Source organism: Ricinus communis, chromosome 1, assembly GCF_019578655.1.
Source record: "Ricinus communis isolate WT05 ecotype wild-type chromosome 1, ASM1957865v1, whole genome shotgun sequence".
In the NCBI taxonomy this organism is placed as follows: Eukaryota; Viridiplantae; Streptophyta; class Magnoliopsida; order Malpighiales; family Euphorbiaceae; genus Ricinus; species Ricinus communis.
The window spans coordinates 7,069,089-7,087,907 of NC_063256.1; the positions used below are offsets into that span (position 1 = coordinate 7,069,089).

Genomic DNA, 18,819 nt, shown 5'->3' on the forward strand with positions numbered 1-18,819 from the left:
AAGTAAAGGGCCAGCTTTAATTAGTTCCCCACATATATAAATAATATTGCCAAAATCAATTGTAACAACATTACCCAATCATTTTTCCGACATATCCAACATTACATGTTACATGCAATATTGCCAACAAATTATTCTCACATCCGCCGCCGTCCACTTCACCCTCCCTCCGCCTTTTGCGTTGACGACGGTGACGCCAATAAACTAACAAGAAGATCAGCAAAAGCACGGACAATGAATTTGTGAGTACTCTTAGGATTTAATGCAAGATAACATAAAAGCAGCTCATGTAAGTAATCCCAATTCTCCTTCACGTCTACGAAGTCACGTGCCTCCACCATCTCCTGCATGGATCGCCGGAAGTCCAAGTAAGGATCCGGCGAGTATGTGGGGACCGCTACACTATCTTTGATTGTGGGAGGGGTCAATGATTCTAAAGACGACCGGTTAGATTGATTCGTAGTGCTACTATCGGATAATGGCGTGGCAGCGGTGGCATTGCATTTTAGGCTGACTAGCGAGTTAGATGATTCTGTAGGAGTAACAATCGAGGGAGTAGATTCGATAATGGAGTTTGAATGTCCCGGTGAGGAGAAGAAGAAGCGCTGAGAAGCGAACACGGTGGCGAAGTCAGGTTCAGAGGAGGAGGAGGAGCGAGGTGGGGATTTGGATTCAAAGAGAGAGTTATAGTTGTTAATAACAAGTGGGTGGCTAGTAGAGGGCGATTCGGATTCTAATGGATTCTTGATCTTGGTAAAGCATAGATGAAGGTTTTTTCCTAATGTAACAGGCATTGTCTGTTTGTTTCTTGATTCTTGAAAAGATTTCTTGACTTTGATGTTTCTTGAAAGAGGAAGAGAAAGAGAAAGAAAGGGAGATTGATAATACCAATCAAAGCGAAAGAAACGAAAAGAAAGTGGAAGGTGAAGAAGGAGTATTTATTTTCTTGAAAGATACAGAGAGAGAGAGAGGAGGAGAAGGAGGATGGTCCATTTTTAAGGGTTTTGCTTTCATTTAACAGAGAGAAGTGTCTGTATGCTTGGTTCAACGGCGACTAGACAGACCGTAAAAGACTCTGTAGAGCTGGACCATTTTAAATAACAATCTTCTCAGTTTCACTCTCTGCTTTAACTGCTTGTTCGCCACTCGCTTCTTCATCTCTCATGACCAAATCTTTGTTTGATTTCCACCGCTGATTTTCGCGCGTACCAAACAAAGTTAAAAATAAAACTTGTGTTTGTGCTCTAAGTAGAAGCTGCACATGCAAAATCTACTGCCCCTTTTATTTACTTTTATTTACAGGATTAATACACCTTAATCGCTACCCAATTTGTCTCCAAATTTCGATTTCTAAACTCCATTACAGCAACATAATTTATTTATTCATTTACAAAGCACATGTAATTGAGATTTCTTCTATACATTATGATTTTTTCCTTTTATAATATTCAAACTCTCTATATTTATTACCACATAGTCATTTAATTATTAGATTAGTATATATGTTAATTTTTTTTTTCTATTTTGAATATTATTATGGGGTAGAGAGAGACGAGTGGTCGATACAAGGAAAATTATAAATTTAGTATTTTAATTTTTTTATTCTTTTATTTTGATATTTTAATTTAATTTTATTTTTATTCAATTAAATGTCTAAATTTACTAAAAATATTTAATAGTGTCTTTAACCTGTTTTACAGGTTAAAATGTTGAATCAATGTATTTTGAATAATAAATTGACTTACATATTCTCATTTAAAATGATATTATATCTCTTTAACTTTTTTAATTTTTATTTATTTTAAACACTACCATTTTTAAATTTATTTGTTTCTCAAAAGATTAAAAAAAAGTAAAAAAAGAATCTCATTCATTCAAATAAAAATTAAAAAATATTGAATTTTATTCTTATATATTTATCTTAAGAAATAAAAATAAAATATACCATTTCACCTCAAAAAAATAAGAAAAGAAAGAGGAAGATATTAAATATTCTAAGAAAATAATTTTTAGAAATCAAAAAATTATGAGTAAATATTTTTAAAAAATGAAAAAATAAAGAAAAAAATTGTAAGTAAAGATATGTAGGTCATTTCATGTATAAAATAAATTAAATTTTAATTTTAATCTGTAAAATCTATAAAAAAAATCAAAATATATATAAATTAATAAATTTAGATACTTAAGTAAATAAAAAAAAATTAAAAAGTTAAGACACTAAATTTATAATTATCCTTTTTCATATATAAGAAAGTGATATATAGATGTCTTATACAACTTCATCACAAGAATCTCTCCCAGTTAGGTATTGTCCTGTACTCCATTTCTTCAATAATCACTTTATTTCTTTTCCTTTGCAACATTGAAATTAACTGAGCATAACCAAATTTGTAGATTCTTGTACAATAAATAAATGTTAATTTCAATGGGTTATAATTTTTTATTTATCTCACCAAATCAAAACCCTTCTCTTGGAATTTCCTTGTAATTTCTATATCTGCCCCCACATGTCATGCATGCTGGTTATGTTAATGCAGCCTATAACATAAACTCCTAGCTTGTCAAAATTGACTGATTAGGCGCTGAATGCACTGAATCATTATATGTAATAATATTATTCACTTGGAATAAGTGATCTTATAATATATCTATATATAATAAAATATACTTATACTTAATTATTTAAAGTGATTTGACATTATTAATTGATGACTCATTTTTATTAAAGGTATCTATAAATAAAAGATAAATGCTTATCTAATAATTTCTGGTTGGTATGCTAATTATTTTGAGGAGCCAATTCCTTGATTTGTAGTAAGAAGTGCAGTCCAAGAATGTGTCCGAGGGAAACCTGGTTCATTTTTCTTTAATATCTACTGCATTCAACACTTGCAGCTTTTACTTTTCTTGAGTTAAGCTGATTTCACCATTGATGCGAAATTAAATCACTAACTGTTGCTAGAAAGGTTGCCGAAATGAACTTCCATAAATAAAATGGGCCAGTGAAGAGAAGCCAATTAATTAAGTTGTTGAGGAATTGATAGACCCAAATGATTATGTCTATACAAATTTTTGGAACAACTTAGTTGGATTTGTATTCATGAGACAGTAGTTACTGCAATGAATTCAGAGTAATTACTCACAAGTTTATAATTCTCTCTCTCTCTCTCTCTCTCTATATATATATATATATATATATATAGATGGATAGATAGATAGACTTTTGTAGAAGAGTTCACTTCTTAACATCTACATCTGCATGAAGAAATATAAATAGACTCCAACCCTGTTTATCTATTTCTAACAACTGAGTTGATCAACTTAACCAACTCCAATTCCATAAAAAGATGTTCTATTTTTTGGCCTTCAAATTATACTTCGTGCAGCTTCCTGTAATGTAAATAGATTCGTTATTTAAGTTTCTTGATAAGTGTATTCTGTAAGGAAATCTTTTGAAGTATAAGTAAAGATTTCACAGAAAGGAGAGAAATGGTACGCTACAAGGATGGTCCAACCAACAACGGAACTGCCACAGGTAGCACATGGTGGGGATCCTTCTCATATGGTCTATTCACCCAACTAATGTTCTGCTTATGGTTTCCTTAACTGCCAATTTTCTTACTATCGTATGCATCAGGATGAGACTGGAAAACCCGCCAAAAGAATATCACCCCCTAGATTTACATATGTATGTTCAAGCTGAAATTTTCACTGTTGTTCTTTCACATGCATGGTATGATAATTTTTATGATTCATGTATACAAACTCCGCTTTTATTAGTAAGTATGTTTACAAAAGAAAGATTAATGATTTGATTTGTTATATTAGATATATTTTAATGAAAAAGGTATCAGATATTTAATATCAATAGCTAGATGAATTCTAAGGTACTGTAGTTGCCTCTAGTTAACAACAGCAGTTTAATCAAACAGCTCTGTGTTCAATGTTGCTTTTGGTTTTCTTACGCCATCAAATGTGAATAGCAATCTTAATTATGTAAACAAAACCAAGATATAAAAATGAAAAGGACAGTAGCTGTTTACCAAAACGTGTATATGCAACATATGTTAATTTAGCTCAAATAAAGTTCCAGAGAGACAGGGCTTAATTAAATAAGTTTTTGTCTGATCATATCAACATTATTAAGAAATTAGTACACAAAGCATGAAGTTAATTTGTATGCAGACCGCGCAAAGAACAGGTTTTGAATCAATCTAGGTATGCAGGAACAAACTCCTGCCCAAGAAAGAACACAGAAATCACAACAAAAAAATATAGTGTCATGTTTCCACGTTCTATCTCAGAGGTTTCTGAAGTGCACATAACTGTGGTTTGCAACAGTTTGCTTTAATCTTCAGAAGAGAAGGACATAGCACTGTGTAACCCACTGCCAGAAAACAAAAGTTGGTCTTATGAAAAATCAACATCATGATATGTTAAATAAACCATACACACGAATTTTTTCTTTTATCAATGTCCTTGTTAAAAATAAAGAAAGGAAGAGTATTTCCCTTTCATGACACATAACTTCATTCTATTAAAACTGATGCCTCATTTTACCTGCAACCAACTTGAAAAATCCGTGGTCCCTCAGTTAATGAATGACTCGCCTTTATACACAGTAACCCTTTAAGGGGAATTTCCTCTGAATTTATGAACAGTAGAACATCAACACCAGCAGCAAAAATGGATCGAGATAGGGACAAACGAATAGTAACAATTTCATGAAGATGTGATATGATTTGTTTCGTACATTTTGCTATTCTTGCTTTGTCGTTGCATCCCTTTCAACTATATATACAAGTGAAACAATCGTTTTCATTGTTCTTAATCTGTGATTCATTTCCTTTCTTAACTTTGTTTAGTAATAATAATGACACACAGTCGTTTTGCCTCTGTTGCGCCAATTTTCCATGACAGAGTTGCGTACTTACTAGCTAACTAATACACAAAGTACCAAGATAGTGTAAAATCAGAGTCTTCTGAAGAAAAAAAAAATACATTTCGATAAATTTTTAAACAACTGGATTCAAATTTTGTTGACAGTTTTTGAAGCAGTGGTCGTGGAAATATATGTTTGTTTAATTAATGGAGTTGCAAGTTACAAGGAGGACAATTGTACAGTACACTAGAGAAGGAAACGTTTGAATCCTATTATAAATTATGCAAACAGAAGTTTCCTGCACACTCGTCATGTGCTTTGTGATGATTATGAAAGAAACAAGAAGGAAGCACAAGAAGATCATTATTTATATGACACACTGCCAAGTCAGGGCATCTTTAATGTAACAGATCTTAGAGATGAGCTGTACCGATTTTCTTTGGACGACACTGTGCCCATAAGCAAGCCAGCCCACTTTCCACACACCACAGCCTCTCCAGCTTCTCTTTCTGATTATACAATTTTTAATTTCTCTTTTAGTTAATTTTTCTTCAAATCGAGTCGAAGTTGTCAACTCCCAGTCTCGGGGGTTCTAAATCTAACAATGCCCCTAATATCAATAAACAACCTAATCTCAAGAGCTTCAGAAGTTCCATATCACTGATCAACCAAGCAACAATGCCTCTGAACATCATTAGACAGCCTAGTCTCAAGAGTAAAAAATCTAGTTATTTGTTTGTAGCACCCTGAGGCTGTACTATGAACATCATTAGACAGCCTAGTCTCAAGAGTAAAAAATCTAGTTATTTGTTTGTAGCACCCTGAGGCTGTACTATGTGAGTCTAGTCTAGACATAGAAGAGATGCTTCCAGTAGCCGGGAATATCCACGAACAGGGAACACTCTACATCCATGTCCTTGACTCTCTGCAAAAAGTTCTCACTCTTCATGTGACTACAAAAAAGAAGATCCAAAAACGAACCACCATTATTTAGTCCTGTTGTGAGTTGGTTGCTGCTAACGATCACGATAGCATATGATTGGGAATAGTTCCAGTTTCTGTAGCACCGGCTCATTGGCTCTTGCTTGCTTCACACAAGATGCAGCCAATTTCCCAAGACCTCACAAAACCAAGGTCCCATCCCATATCTACAAAGAGATGCCGCATGTGCATCTTTCAGCTTTGACCAAAGGAAGCCCAATCATTGTCTTTCAGCTTTGTCCAAATTCAAGTTCGAAAAACACAATCTTGAGAATTGGACGTCCAAATTCAAGTTCGAAAAAACATTATCTTTAGAATTGGAAAATTCTATCTCAACCCACCTCCTCATGTGCCCCTACTTGTGAAATTCATAGCCCAAAAGAAGAAAACGAGTTTTTTGAGCCTTTGGCCCAATATGATACCGCAAACAATCATGGCAGAAAACCCTTTTGCCAGAATAACAAATCAATAGCAGTGGAAGAAAACAAACTTTGTGCAGATAAGAGACTCGTAGATTACAAATATATTACAAAAAGGCTAAAAGACGGAACAAAAAGTATCACTGTGGAAGCATCTTTACCATACAGAAACCTCTCTGTACCTGATTTAACCAACAAAGTACAGCAAAAAGACTTCATTATCATCATACAGGCCCAAAAAAAAAACACACATTTCAGTAGGACATTATGGGTTCTGATTCAGCCTAGCTGCAGCTGCCATAGATGCAGCTACTCCACCAGGCGTAGTCCTCATGTCAGGTTTGTTTCTTATCTCCGCACTAATCACACCTTCAGCATCTTCTCGCCTCACAGCTCTGTCCGCAGGCAACTGGGCGGTGGCGTCCTGCACAACAACAAACCTTTGCTATTACAGAACAGTACTAATCAGGATAAAATATAACGTCCGATAATGGATGGATTAATTACCGAAAGAACATCAGAGAGAGTGGTCTTGTCTTCGTCACGCATAACCCTGGCGTTAATATCAGCAGCAGATTGCGCCTGTGCGCCTATTCCTCCAAGAGGCGTCTCATTACTGCGCAGAGCTCTCACCTCTGCCGCTTTGATAGCTGCAGCATCACTCTGATCAATCGGCTTATCTCCAGCAGCAGAGTAAGCAGTTGCTTCCAAAGCCTCACCGATTGTAATATCCATATCAGACCCTGCAGGATATGCATCCACTGGCACCCTTGTATCAACAAACTGTCCAACAACCTGAACACCATTTAAACACACAATTTAAACTCACTAAATATTAACCAAATTTAACTTGGTTCAAATCGAATGCTGATCAGAAGCCAATTACCTCCGCACCAACCCTTTCAGTGACAATACGGGTAGAGCCGATATTTGCTTCAGTTACAGTGACGCCCTGGTCTCTAACTACATCGGTCACATCATAAGGAGAGACGGCACCTCTTCTCACGTTGACGGTTGCAGCAGATTGCATGACTGCGGCAGGGCCGGTTATCTGGGTCTCTCCAAGGACCTGGTTCTCAGCAGACTGCATGCTGGCTGCATCTCTTGGCGCAATAGGCTTAGTAGCCAGATTGCCTTGGACATCAAATACGTCCCCATATCTGACAGGGTCCTGGTCGGACTCGGGTCTTCTCGGCTGCCCTTGACTCATATTTCTGTTTTCTTTTCCTGTTAGTTTTCTGTGTCTTTTCTTTTTTCTTTTTGAGCGATTTGTTAAGAGCAGTGGCAAGGGTGAAGCATAAATAGGAAGAACACTGAAAGTTATAGATCATTGCTAAGTATACACGCGTTGATTATGTGAGCTGAGATCTTCCCAGCTGGCGGTTAGTTTTGGATGTTATAGCTCTTGAGAGCCAGTTGTTGTGACATTTGGAATGGATTGGGTTCAGAATCTGGGCACCTGTTGAATGATGCAGATACTTGGCTGGTTGTAGTCCCAATTTATCCCATAACTCCGAACTTTTCTACTACATATCAATTGGGTATTGAAAATAAAAAAATCAATTGGATATTTTTCTCATCTAATGTTAAGTGTTTAGGTGGCAACATAAAAGAGTGATGTTATTTTAACTTAGATGATTAATCTATATTAATTATTAAAATTAAGGATAATAGATCTTTTTTTATTAATTTAATATATAAATGAAAAATTACATGTAAATTAAACAAAAATTTTCTAGCTTAAATACGATTAACGACATCATGATTACGAAGACAAAATTAGGTAATAACTGAGACAGCACCAAGAGCTAGGGCGGAAACTTTGAATTTGACGGATTTGGATCATAAAAAAAGATAAAAAGATTTGCCCTCTATCTGCAAATAAATGATCCTATCCAATGTAACCGCTTTGGCACATTAGATAAGGATCAATCAACCCGTTACAGGTGGTGAATTTCTTTGCCCAGTTCCATGCCAGATGTCAAAGAAGCTGGTTCCTCAAATATCGGAGAATTGAAACCAGACACCACCTGTAAATCACTGAGCTTCAGCGCCAACACGTGTAAAATTTAACACAGACAACCTCCTAGCCCTACTCATTTATATTCTTCCGTTGCAACGTCTGCCAGAAAACCTATTCAGACAATCCGTTAGACAAAAGAAAATGAGCCAGGAACAACCCCAAAGGCCCCAACCTGTCAAAGATCCCATTAGGTATGGCGACGTTTTCAACGTCCATGGAGATCTTGCTTCCAAAGTTATTGCACCCGTAGACGCATCCACCATGCAGTCAGCTGAAAACACTGTTCTCGGTGAGACCAGAAAAGGTGGACCTGCCTCCGTCATGCAATCAGCTGCAAGAGTGAACGTGAGGCAAGGTCTCGTTGACCCGCATCAGGCCACCGAAGTTGCCGGGGACCCAGGCACCAAAGTTACTGAAGAGAATGTTGGTGGTGACCGTATAATAACTGAAACAATAGCAGGACAAGTGGTGGCTCAATATATTGAACCAAGGGCGGAGAGGACCACTCCTGGAGGAGCTCTTGATCCTCGCTCAATTACAATCGGTGAGGCTTTAGAGGCAACAGCTCTTTCTTCTGGTGAAAAACCAATTGACCAGAGTGATGCAGCTGCTATACAAGCTGCTGAAGTTAGAGCTACTGGTATTGCTGAGGTCTTACCTGGCGGAATTGGCGCTGAAGCTCAGTCTGCAGCTACTCGAAACCCAAGGGCTCCAAGGGATCAAGACAAAACTAAACTTTCTGATGTTCTAATGGTAAAATTTAATATGCGTGCGCGTGTTTTTGTTATGTGGTTCAGATATATTGACTGCTGTTCTTGGACATATAATAGAATTTGAGAGTGTGATTTGGTCTTCTCGCAGGATGCCACATTGAAATTGCCAGCAGACAAACCAGTAACCAGAGAAGATGCTCATGCGGTGATTGAAGCAGAGGTTAGAAACAAACCAGATATGCATGCAAACGCAACTCCTGGAGGAGTGGCTGCATCAATGGCGGCAGCGGCTAGGGCTAATCAAGAGTGATGTGCGGCGTTTATAGGTAGACAGTATATTCGGCGAGGTCATAGTATAAACAAGAGTACATAATAATACAAAATACAGTAATATCTATAAGGTGGAGTAGTGTGCTTGTAATCCTGGATGTAGTCCGTCTCTTTTGCAGAATGAATGTCTCGTGGCCAAGTCTTTCTCTATCAATGGAAAGAGAGCTTGAATTCCATTTGGCTGATAGGAAAATCACTGTTGACGATTGGCGTAATGAATTACTGTTTGCTTCTAATAATTAATCGGTTAATTAATATATGTGCATATATTGTTCTAAGAAAGAAAAATTCTTGCATAAAGAGATGATATATTTAACTAGCAAACTATGTATTATATTTATTATTATCCGTGAACCATTTTGCCCAATAAACCACTAATGCCCGAGAATTCATTACTGCCCAGAATATTAAAGCCCAATGCTGAACTATGGACTGGGCTGTGGTTATTTTATTTTTTAAGGAATTTTTTCAGAAAAAAACGTTAAAAATTTTTAAAAATATTTTAAAGATATGATGGTCTATGTTTGATATTTTCTTTTGTAAAATAATATAATATATATATATATATATATATATATATATATATATATATATATAATTTTTAATTTTTGATATATGTTTAGTATATGTGTGATTTATATTTAGTATCTATCTAATAATATTAATTTATAATATATTAATTTATTAATTTATAATATATTAATTTGATTGCATGTGAAATTATTATAGAGCTGAATGTATACATAATCAGTATTTAAATTTATTTTTTAGCTGTATAATTTATTTTATATATCAGTTATTCTGGCATCTATATATCTATAAGTTCGATATTTAAAAAATTTAGTCAAATTTTTAGGATAAGCATATAAATATAAGTAGCACTATTATAAAGTTATTATTTGTTCATACATGGATAACACTATTATAAAGAAAAAATCGAATTAAATTGAATAACTAGCCATGAAATTTTGAATTAATGCTCCATGTTATCTCTTTTATTTTATTAATTATATAATAATCTACTTACTCTTCTTTTCATTGTTCTATAATTTTGCTTTCGTTATAATTTTTTACTATATATTTCTAAACATAAAAATAAAAATAAAATAATAATATTTATTGCTGAATTAATCAGAGATAATAACTGCAAAACGCGATCGAACTTATTGATGAAGCTCAAAGGCTTTAATAAGAATTACAGAATCAAATAACGACTAACAATTCTCCTACAAACCCGGCAAATTGACTAAATCGGGAAACGACAATCCAGGAGTCGGGATAACAACTCCCTTATTCTAGCTAACAACCAACGGCTAGTAAACAAAGCTAACTAATTTATTCTAACATTTCCTCCCTAAACTCAACATGGATCGGGTTGAGTTTAAAACAACATCGATGGGTATAACATCAACCACTCAAAGTATTAGCAACTTTCTTACTCCATTCTCCAATGCCAAGTTTGGTTCTCGGATTCTCAAAAGTCTCAAGCTTTATAGCTTTAGTCATTATGTCGACAATCCCGAACACTACTTCCAGTGTTCCGAGCTCAATCAAACCTTCATTAACCGGATCTCTAATGAAGTGAAAGCGGACGTCTATGTGCTTGCTTCCCGCCCATGTAACACGGGATTTTTGGACGACTTGATAATAGACATATTATCACGATAAATTGTAGTTGCTCCTTCAACACTTTGTAGCCAGTTCATTTGCTCAAGAATCCTTCTCAACCATATACATCGAGCGTACATGAAGGCTGCTACGAACTCGGCTTCGGTCGTGGACAATGTCACTACGAGCTCTTCTTAAAAGACCATGAAATGACCCTCCGGTAGAAAACATAACCACTTGTGTTGCGTCTGTCATCATTGTCACCTGCATAGTCACTATCTGTGTATCCTACCAAAGCTCCACCTTGTTCCTTCCTTCTATAGAGAATTCCAAACTCCATAGTTCCCTTGAGATACCTTAGAACTCTCTTCGCAGCTTGTAAGTGCATCCTTATTGGACAAGCCATATACACCGCTATGAGACAGGACTACATACATGATATCCGGACATGTTAACATTAAGTATAGAAATTTGTCGATAAGTAATTTATCGAGTACTATCCACCATCACCTTATCACCCTCCAAAGTAAGCTTTTCTCCTGGAACTATTGGATTCCTTACTGGATTGTTATCCAAGAGACCAAACTTCAGTAGTAATTCTCTGGTGTATTTCTTCTGGCATATGAACACATCATTTGAGGTTTGGCTGACTTCCACTCCTAGGAAATACCTCATCTTTCCAAGATCAGTCATCTCAAATTCAGTTTGCATACTCTTCTTGAAGTTACTGACCAACCTCTCATTGCTGCTGACAAACATTAGATCATCCACATAAACACTAACCAACAACACATCAGAATCCTGCTTGAAAATGAACAAGGTGTGTTCATAAGGACATCTCTGAAAGCCAGCATTAACAAAATACCTTTCAATCTTACCGTACCAGGCCCTTGGTGCTTGTTTTAAGCCATACAAGGCTTTCTTCACTCTATAAACTTTATTCTCCTCCCCTGAGCTTACAAATCCAGGTGGTTGGATAACAAACACTTCCTCTGTAAGCTCACCATGTAGGAAAGCACTTTTAACATCTAATTGATAGATATTCCAACCATGATGTGCAGCAAGTGCAAGCATTGATCTAATGGTATCCCATCTTGCTACCGGAGCAAACACTTCATTGTAATCTATCCCATGCTGCTGAGCATACCCTTTTGCTACCAATCTGGCCTTATACTTGTCCACCTTGCCTTGCTCATTCATCTTAGTCTTGTACAACCATTTAACTCCAATGGGAGTCACTCCATTAGGTAAGGACACCAATTCCCAAGTATCATTCCTTTGGATAGCCTTCATTTCTGTCTGCATAGCAATTCTCCATTTCTCTGACTTAACAGCTTCTTCAAAGTGAATGGGATCCTCATTGTCAATTTGAAGAGCATAGTGATCTCCCAGATTGAGCATAATGTTGCCCATCTCATAATCTTCATGTCAGCCAGGTCTTCTTCTTGCCCGAGGACCCAACACATTTTCTTCTGTTGCAACATCAGATTCATTTCCAGTTTTCAAAGAGTTGCAGTTGTGAGGGAGAGAAGAGTTTGCTGCATTTTCAACTGAACTGACTGGTTCATCTTCAGGAGCATCACTTTCAGCATTCTCTTCCTCTTCTTCTGAGTCAGCAATCTCATCCTCAAAGCCATCCCACGAGAGAGTTGCATTTTCACTGGTTGAGGCCTCAGATTCCCATGTCCAGCCTTTAGACTCATCAAATGCAACATCTCTGCTTACTATAATCTTCTTAGTGAGGGGATTATAGGCTCTATATCCCTTTGATTCAGAGGACATTCCCAGGAATATGCACTGAACACTCCTATCATCCAACTTTTGTCTTCTTTGCTCAGGAACATGAACGTGACACACACAACCAAATACTCTGAAATGATCAACAGAAGGAGACACACCACTCCACAATTCTTGTGGTATTTTCTCTTTGTTGATTGTTGTTGGGCTTCTATTCAGAATATAGGTGGACCAGGCAGCTGCTTCACACCAGAACTTGTTAGGAACCTTTGTATCAGCTAACATACATCTCACCATGTTTAAAAGTGTCCTATTTTTTCTCTCCGCAACTCCATTTTGCTGAGGAGTTAGGGCTGTAGTGAGTTGTCTCCTTATCCCAACATTATCACAGAAAATGCTGAATTCTGTGGAGAGAAATTCCCCACCTCTATCTGTTCTGAGACTTACAAGCACTACACTTGACTCTTTTTCAATAAAAGACTTAAAGTTTTTTAACACTCCAAAGGCTTCAGACTTAGCAGACAAGAAATAAACCCACAACTTCCTACTGTAATCATCAATCAAGGTGAATATGTACCTCTTATTGCTGTGGGAAGGAGGAGTAATAGGTCCACATAGATCAACATGGATAAGCTGAAGTTTGCAAGACGCCTGCCACATACTCTTCTTTGGAAACTGCGGCTTACTACTATGCTTTCTGTAAGACACACAGTGCATATGTCTTGTTCACTTGATCCCTTCAACAATGGTATTCCCTTCACCATGTTAGACTTGTTCAACTTTCTCAGACTTTGATGATTCAAGTGACCATATCTCCTGTGCCATAATTCTGCATCTGCCCCCTCTGAACTAGCTGTGTTGAGACATCGAGCCCTTTGAGGAACCTCAAGGACAAACATTCGATTGGACTTCATCTTAGATTCAAACAAAAAACCTTTCTCATCATGAAAGATCCTGCAAACACCATTCTTGAACAGAAAGGCCAGGCTTTTCTCTTGCATCTGGCCTATACTCAGAAGATTATTAGATACTCTAGGAACGTAGAAGACTTCTTGAATTATCAAGAAAATTCCATTAATCTTCATACGAACACTTCCCTTACCTTGAACCTTCAATCTCATATTATTTCCTAGCGTGACAGTGCAGGTGTATGAGCTATCAAGGCTAGAAAACCACTTCCTTTCCCCACTCATGTGATTGCTACATCCAGAATCTAAGAACCACCAGTCTTCATTCATCACATAATTTTGCTCAGCCATCATTTCATAAACATGATCAGCCTCAGACTCGCTGCTTTCATCTTGATCAACAAATGCCATGAGCAACATTTCTTCATGGTCTTCATTCTGCCCATCGGCATAGTAAGCCTGATTTGTCCATTCTGGACACTCGTTTCTGAAGTGTCCCAGTTTGTGACACTTGAAGCACTCCACCGTGTCTTTAGACCAAGTTCCACCTCGACCTCGACCTCTTCCTGAAGGAGAACCGCGTCCTCGTCCCCTTCTTTTACTGGCATCAAATCCCACCTTGAGAACTTGATCCTCAACCACTGACTTCTTGATGAATTTCTGTTCATGGACAAGAAGTGAACTTTGAAGTTGATCTACTGATAGGGCATCAATGTCCTTAGATTCCTCAATTGAGCACACAATATAATTGAATCTCTCAGTAAGAGTTCTCAAGATCTTCTCTACTATCTTGACATCAGTAATCAATTCTCCACAGTTGCGCATAGCATTGGAAACAACCATGACTCTCCTAAAGTAGTCATTCACTCTTTCTCCTTCTTTCATTTCCAAAACTTCAAATTCCCTTCTGAGAGCCTGTAACTAAGCTCTCTTAACTCTTGCACTACCTTGAAACTTGTTCTTCATGGAATCCCACAGTTCCTTGGATGTGCTCTTCTGAGAAATAGTCTTCAAAATTGTTTTATCAATGCTACTGAACAGATAGTTCATAGCTTTGAAATCCTTGAGCTTCATTTCTTCTAAGCTCTTCAATTCTTCTTCCGACATCTTTTCTCCTTGAGCAGGAACTTTGACTCCAGACGTTACTACAATCCAATACTCCTTGGATCGCAGTAAATTCTCTATAAGAAGGCTCCAATGATCATAATCTCCATCGAATGTAGGGATATATGCCTTGGCAAAACTTGATTCTGCCATTGAAACAGCAACACTGAGTTTCTCTCACAGATCAGAGGTTTTGCACGGCTCTGATACCACTTGTTGAATTAATCAGAGATAATAACTGCAAAACGTGATCGAACTTATTGATGAAGCTCAAAGGCTTTAATAAGAATTACAGAATCAAATAACAGCCAGCTAACAACTCTCTTACAAACCTGGCAAATTGACTAAATCAGAAACGACAATCCAGGAGTCAGATAACAACTCCCTTATTCTAGCTAACAACCAACAGCTAGTAAACAAAGCTAACTAATTTATTCTAACATTTATATCACTACACATAAAAGCTTTCAGCATATCAAAATAAAAAAGTTACAAATAAATTTTTTAAATTCTTTTTCTTCTTAAAATTGTATAAAAAACAGTATATATATTCATATTCATATATACAGTATTGTATATTGTCTTCAATACAATATGAAACTTATTAGTAGCACATCCATTAAAACCATCACCAAAAACAAAAGAAAAAAATTATTCAGAAAATTCATCAAATATTTTAAGTTCATATTTAAATATTAGTTGCAATCATCTAGTTCTCTGCATCCTACAACACTGTAAAGTAAATCACACACTTCTTATCAAATTACGAAACTCCAACATTTGAAAAATAAAATCAATAACAAATCAAATGGATTCAATATATTTCTTTTTACCATTAATCAAGAAAAAAAACTCACAAATTTATTCTAAATTAGTACATACAAATAAAAATAATAATAAATAATATTTTAATAGCAAGAATCATATTTATAAATATATTTGCTTCATGATATTTCAAACTGAACACTTCTTATGTTCCACAAGTGCCACGAGCATCTTCGTATAGTCTCTATAAGTATTCTTGGCACTGGCAGTTCATAAAGAACAATGTGGTTCATCCCATTTCATTCTTTTTAATTTTATAAGGAAACCAATGAATCCATCTTCTACGAACATCAACCATCTTTGTTGCACAAAGAACTAACAATAGTTAGTCATTTTTGCTGCACAAAGAACAGTAACAATAGTTATTTCTTCGATCTTCATGCCCATTAACTCATATTTTTTAGACGTTTTATTCCATCAATTGATTTTTTCTTCACTATTTAATTTCTTTAAAAATCTTATGTATACATATTAAAAGATTTTAGATCTCATATATATATATATATATATATATATATATTAATTAATTATTAGTTATTAAATAATAGTAAAAAAAAGTAAAAATTTTAATACAATTTGATAAAAATAATTAAACAATCATGTTAACTTTACAAAAGAAAACTGCCTTCTAAGTGCATTTTCAAACTCTTCCTCATATCCAGTCTTTGCCTGAAATTAATAATGAACATATAGTTAGTGATGAAAATGCTAAAATGGTGGTCTTATCCATACTCGACTGCTTACCAGCCACCTAGGAGACTCTGGAATAAAGACAAGGCCGAGGAGCTGAAGTATACATGGAATAGTTCCTTCAGGAAAAAAAAAATGAAAACACACGATCCACTTGTTAGCTGATTATTCTTCTGTAAGGTTAAAATTTACTTAACATATATTTTACCAGTAAGAGCTAGCATTTTCCATGTTGCAACTGTTCCTACTAGGAAAGCAGTTGATCCTCCGATAACAATCATGAGCTGCAAAACAAACCCTAGATTTAGATTTTTCTATACCCTTTTCCATTTTAATGAATGTGATTTATTCTTCCCCTGTAGGTGGCCCAGACTTATTAACCTGATTCATTGTAGCCAACCCACCTCGGAGCTCCTTTGGAGCTATTTCAGCTATATATATATAGGTCCCTGTTCACGGAAATGTCAGTGTTAATTGTTAATCATAGAGTGTAGCATATTCAGAGCAAAGAGAGTTAACTTCTTAACTTTCTAATCACCAAAACTAACCACATAAGTGTAAAGCCCAATGCTATATCCAGTGAGAAACCTTCCAGCATCAAGCGACAAAGCCCCCTTGTGAAAACAGCATCACATAAAAAATAGATAAATCAACTGTGTTGGGTCAGAACTTCAATGTGAGAAGACTATGTTGGAAGTTAAAACACTGGAAGTGATGGTGTAAGCACTGACCGGAGAGAAATATATGGCAGTCCACCCAGTAATACAGATAACAGCAGACATTCTCATTGACTGCTTTGTCAAATGCCAAGATGCAACTGAGTTTAGAAAAGTTCATCTCCAAACACAAAACTTACCTGAATTCATCCTGTAGAAAAAAATTCACTTGTTATCTAAGCTTCAAATTTCCTTACCCCTTTTGGACCAATAAAATCTGCAATGTGCCACTCATGATTGCTCCAATCATTGAACCAACAGTAACTATTGAACCAAATAATGAGAACTGTAATTCAAATCAAAGAAGGGGAGTATAACTGTCATGAGGTAAAAGGTTTACTTGATTTTTTTTTTGAAAAAGAAGAAGAAGTGACCACCAGAGTGTCATTGCTAGTTTTACCAAGGAAGTGGCTTGCCCTCATGACAAAGCCACAAGATTGCCATTAAGAAATTAGTAAATCGGATGCAGTGCTCCAAGTTTCCAACAGAAACTAGCACACTTTCTTATGGGATGTTTTCAGATTTCAACTTATAATGTAGGGTGTCTACTATGTGTAACTTGGTTTGCATGTTCCTAAGAGCCTTGTCCTGGTGATTTTACCATCTACGGTACATGAAAAGAACTATAATATTCTTCTGTCGCAACGATTATTTTCTTCCATAGCACTCACTTCCTACATCTTCAGAAAGATCTAGGTTCAGCTTAGAAGTAGCAATTAACAAGATAATTGTACATGTAAACTTTTGTTCATATTTTTCTACTGAGCATTGCAGTTCACCATGCATTATTCATCTCAAACTTCATTAGCAATAGCTGAACATTCAAAATTACGTGCAAGTTATTGGATTAACCTCTGCCAATGATAAGTCAAGATCTTCTCTGATAGAAGATTGAACAGGGGCCCACCTGAAAAGTACAAAGGTGAAAATCTTCAATCAGCTACACATCATATTGAAGGAATTGAAGAGTTGAGAGTTCTTCCTCCAAATCATGAAAGTGATGCATAGAATGCGTATTACTGAAGGTTGTTTTTGATGAAGTGAAAGTGACTTATACAGGAGCCAAATTCGTAAGAGCCCAAAACTGTCACAAATGTACTTAGCAGAACAACTCCTAAGGATATTTTGTTGTTAACTTCCGTCTGAAATTCATCATCATTATCAACTTTGATCTTCAGAGTCTGAATTAGTGGTTCTTTCATCTCAGCTTTCATTTTGTTTTGACCGTTATTGGCAGCTTGTTCCATGGCCATGATCAAATGAACCAGGCCCAGAATTGTTATAAATAGAGAAGGATCAATGAAAGAAAAGATCCATTTTCCATCGCTTGATGTAACTGAAGTTGTTGCTGCTACATATATGCTTATGCTTGCTTGTACTTATTGCTTCCATTGTGTTCAGAGACATAAATCTGTTATATTAAAGTATGTACTAGTTGCATCTTTTCTAGATTTAGAAATGAAATGCATCACATGGACTCCTGAATTTACTTTGGCAGTATATACATTAGTAGGAAATTTCAGATGAACCAATATTAGCTGTAGATTGCAGAGAACAATAATTTTATTTTCATTGATTAAAATTAGTAGGCATGTATAATTGCAAGGAAACAGACAATGCCAAGGCCAAGGCCTTAATCATAGCCGATTCAGAATAAGATAAGTTCATATGTCTTGCATATATGCTTAGAAATAAAAAATAAAAAAAAAAGGTGATGAATTAGATGCATGTTGCTGTCGGGATTTATCAGTATCACGCAGCATTTGAATTTCCATAAATGCAGGAAGAAGTTGGTCGGCATTAGATAATGTTTAGATGCTGCAGAATGACAAACTTATCAAGCAATAAAAGGGTTCTCATAAAAAGTTGCATAGAATAAACTG

General features: G+C 35.9%; 4 protein-coding genes across 4 annotated transcripts; 1 reads left to right on the plus strand and 3 right to left on the minus strand.

Moving 5' to 3' along the window:
• LOC8287215 (transcription repressor OFP16) lies at positions 1-1,070 on the minus strand. The gene has a single exon (XM_002520671.4). The coding sequence runs from the start codon at positions 792-794 to the stop codon at positions 159-161; it is 636 nt and encodes a 211-aa protein (XP_002520717.1). The 5' UTR covers positions 795-1,070; the 3' UTR covers positions 1-158.
• A 5,268-nt stretch (positions 1,071-6,338) lies between these two features.
• On the minus strand, positions 6,339-7,582 carry LOC8287214 (late embryogenesis abundant protein D-34). Its single transcript, XM_002520670.4, has 3 exons — positions 7,169-7,582; positions 6,790-7,077; positions 6,339-6,706 (listed from the first exon to the last, which is right to left on the minus strand). The coding sequence occupies exons 1-3, from the start codon at positions 7,490-7,492 to the stop codon at positions 6,548-6,550; spliced, it is 771 nt and encodes a 256-aa protein (XP_002520716.1). The 5' UTR covers positions 7,493-7,582; the 3' UTR covers positions 6,339-6,547.
• Positions 7,583-8,210: 628 nt separating this feature from the next.
• Positions 8,211-9,524, plus strand: LOC8287213 (late embryogenesis abundant protein D-34). The gene is made up of 2 exons (XM_002520669.4): positions 8,211-9,058; positions 9,167-9,524. The coding sequence occupies exons 1-2, from the start codon at positions 8,447-8,449 to the stop codon at positions 9,326-9,328; spliced, it is 774 nt and encodes a 257-aa protein (XP_002520715.1). The 5' UTR covers positions 8,211-8,446; the 3' UTR covers positions 9,329-9,524.
• A 6,603-nt stretch (positions 9,525-16,127) lies between these two features.
• Positions 16,128-18,189, minus strand: LOC8287212 (sugar transporter ERD6-like 16). Its single transcript, XM_015720142.1, has 9 exons — positions 17,957-18,189; positions 17,789-17,843; positions 17,145-17,222; positions 16,952-17,011; positions 16,759-16,834; positions 16,602-16,669; positions 16,429-16,504; positions 16,275-16,339; positions 16,128-16,199 (listed from the first exon to the last, which is right to left on the minus strand). The coding sequence occupies exons 1-9, from the start codon at positions 18,187-18,189 to the stop codon at positions 16,128-16,130; spliced, it is 783 nt and encodes a 260-aa protein (XP_015575628.1).
• Positions 18,190-18,819: the final 630 nt, after the last annotated feature.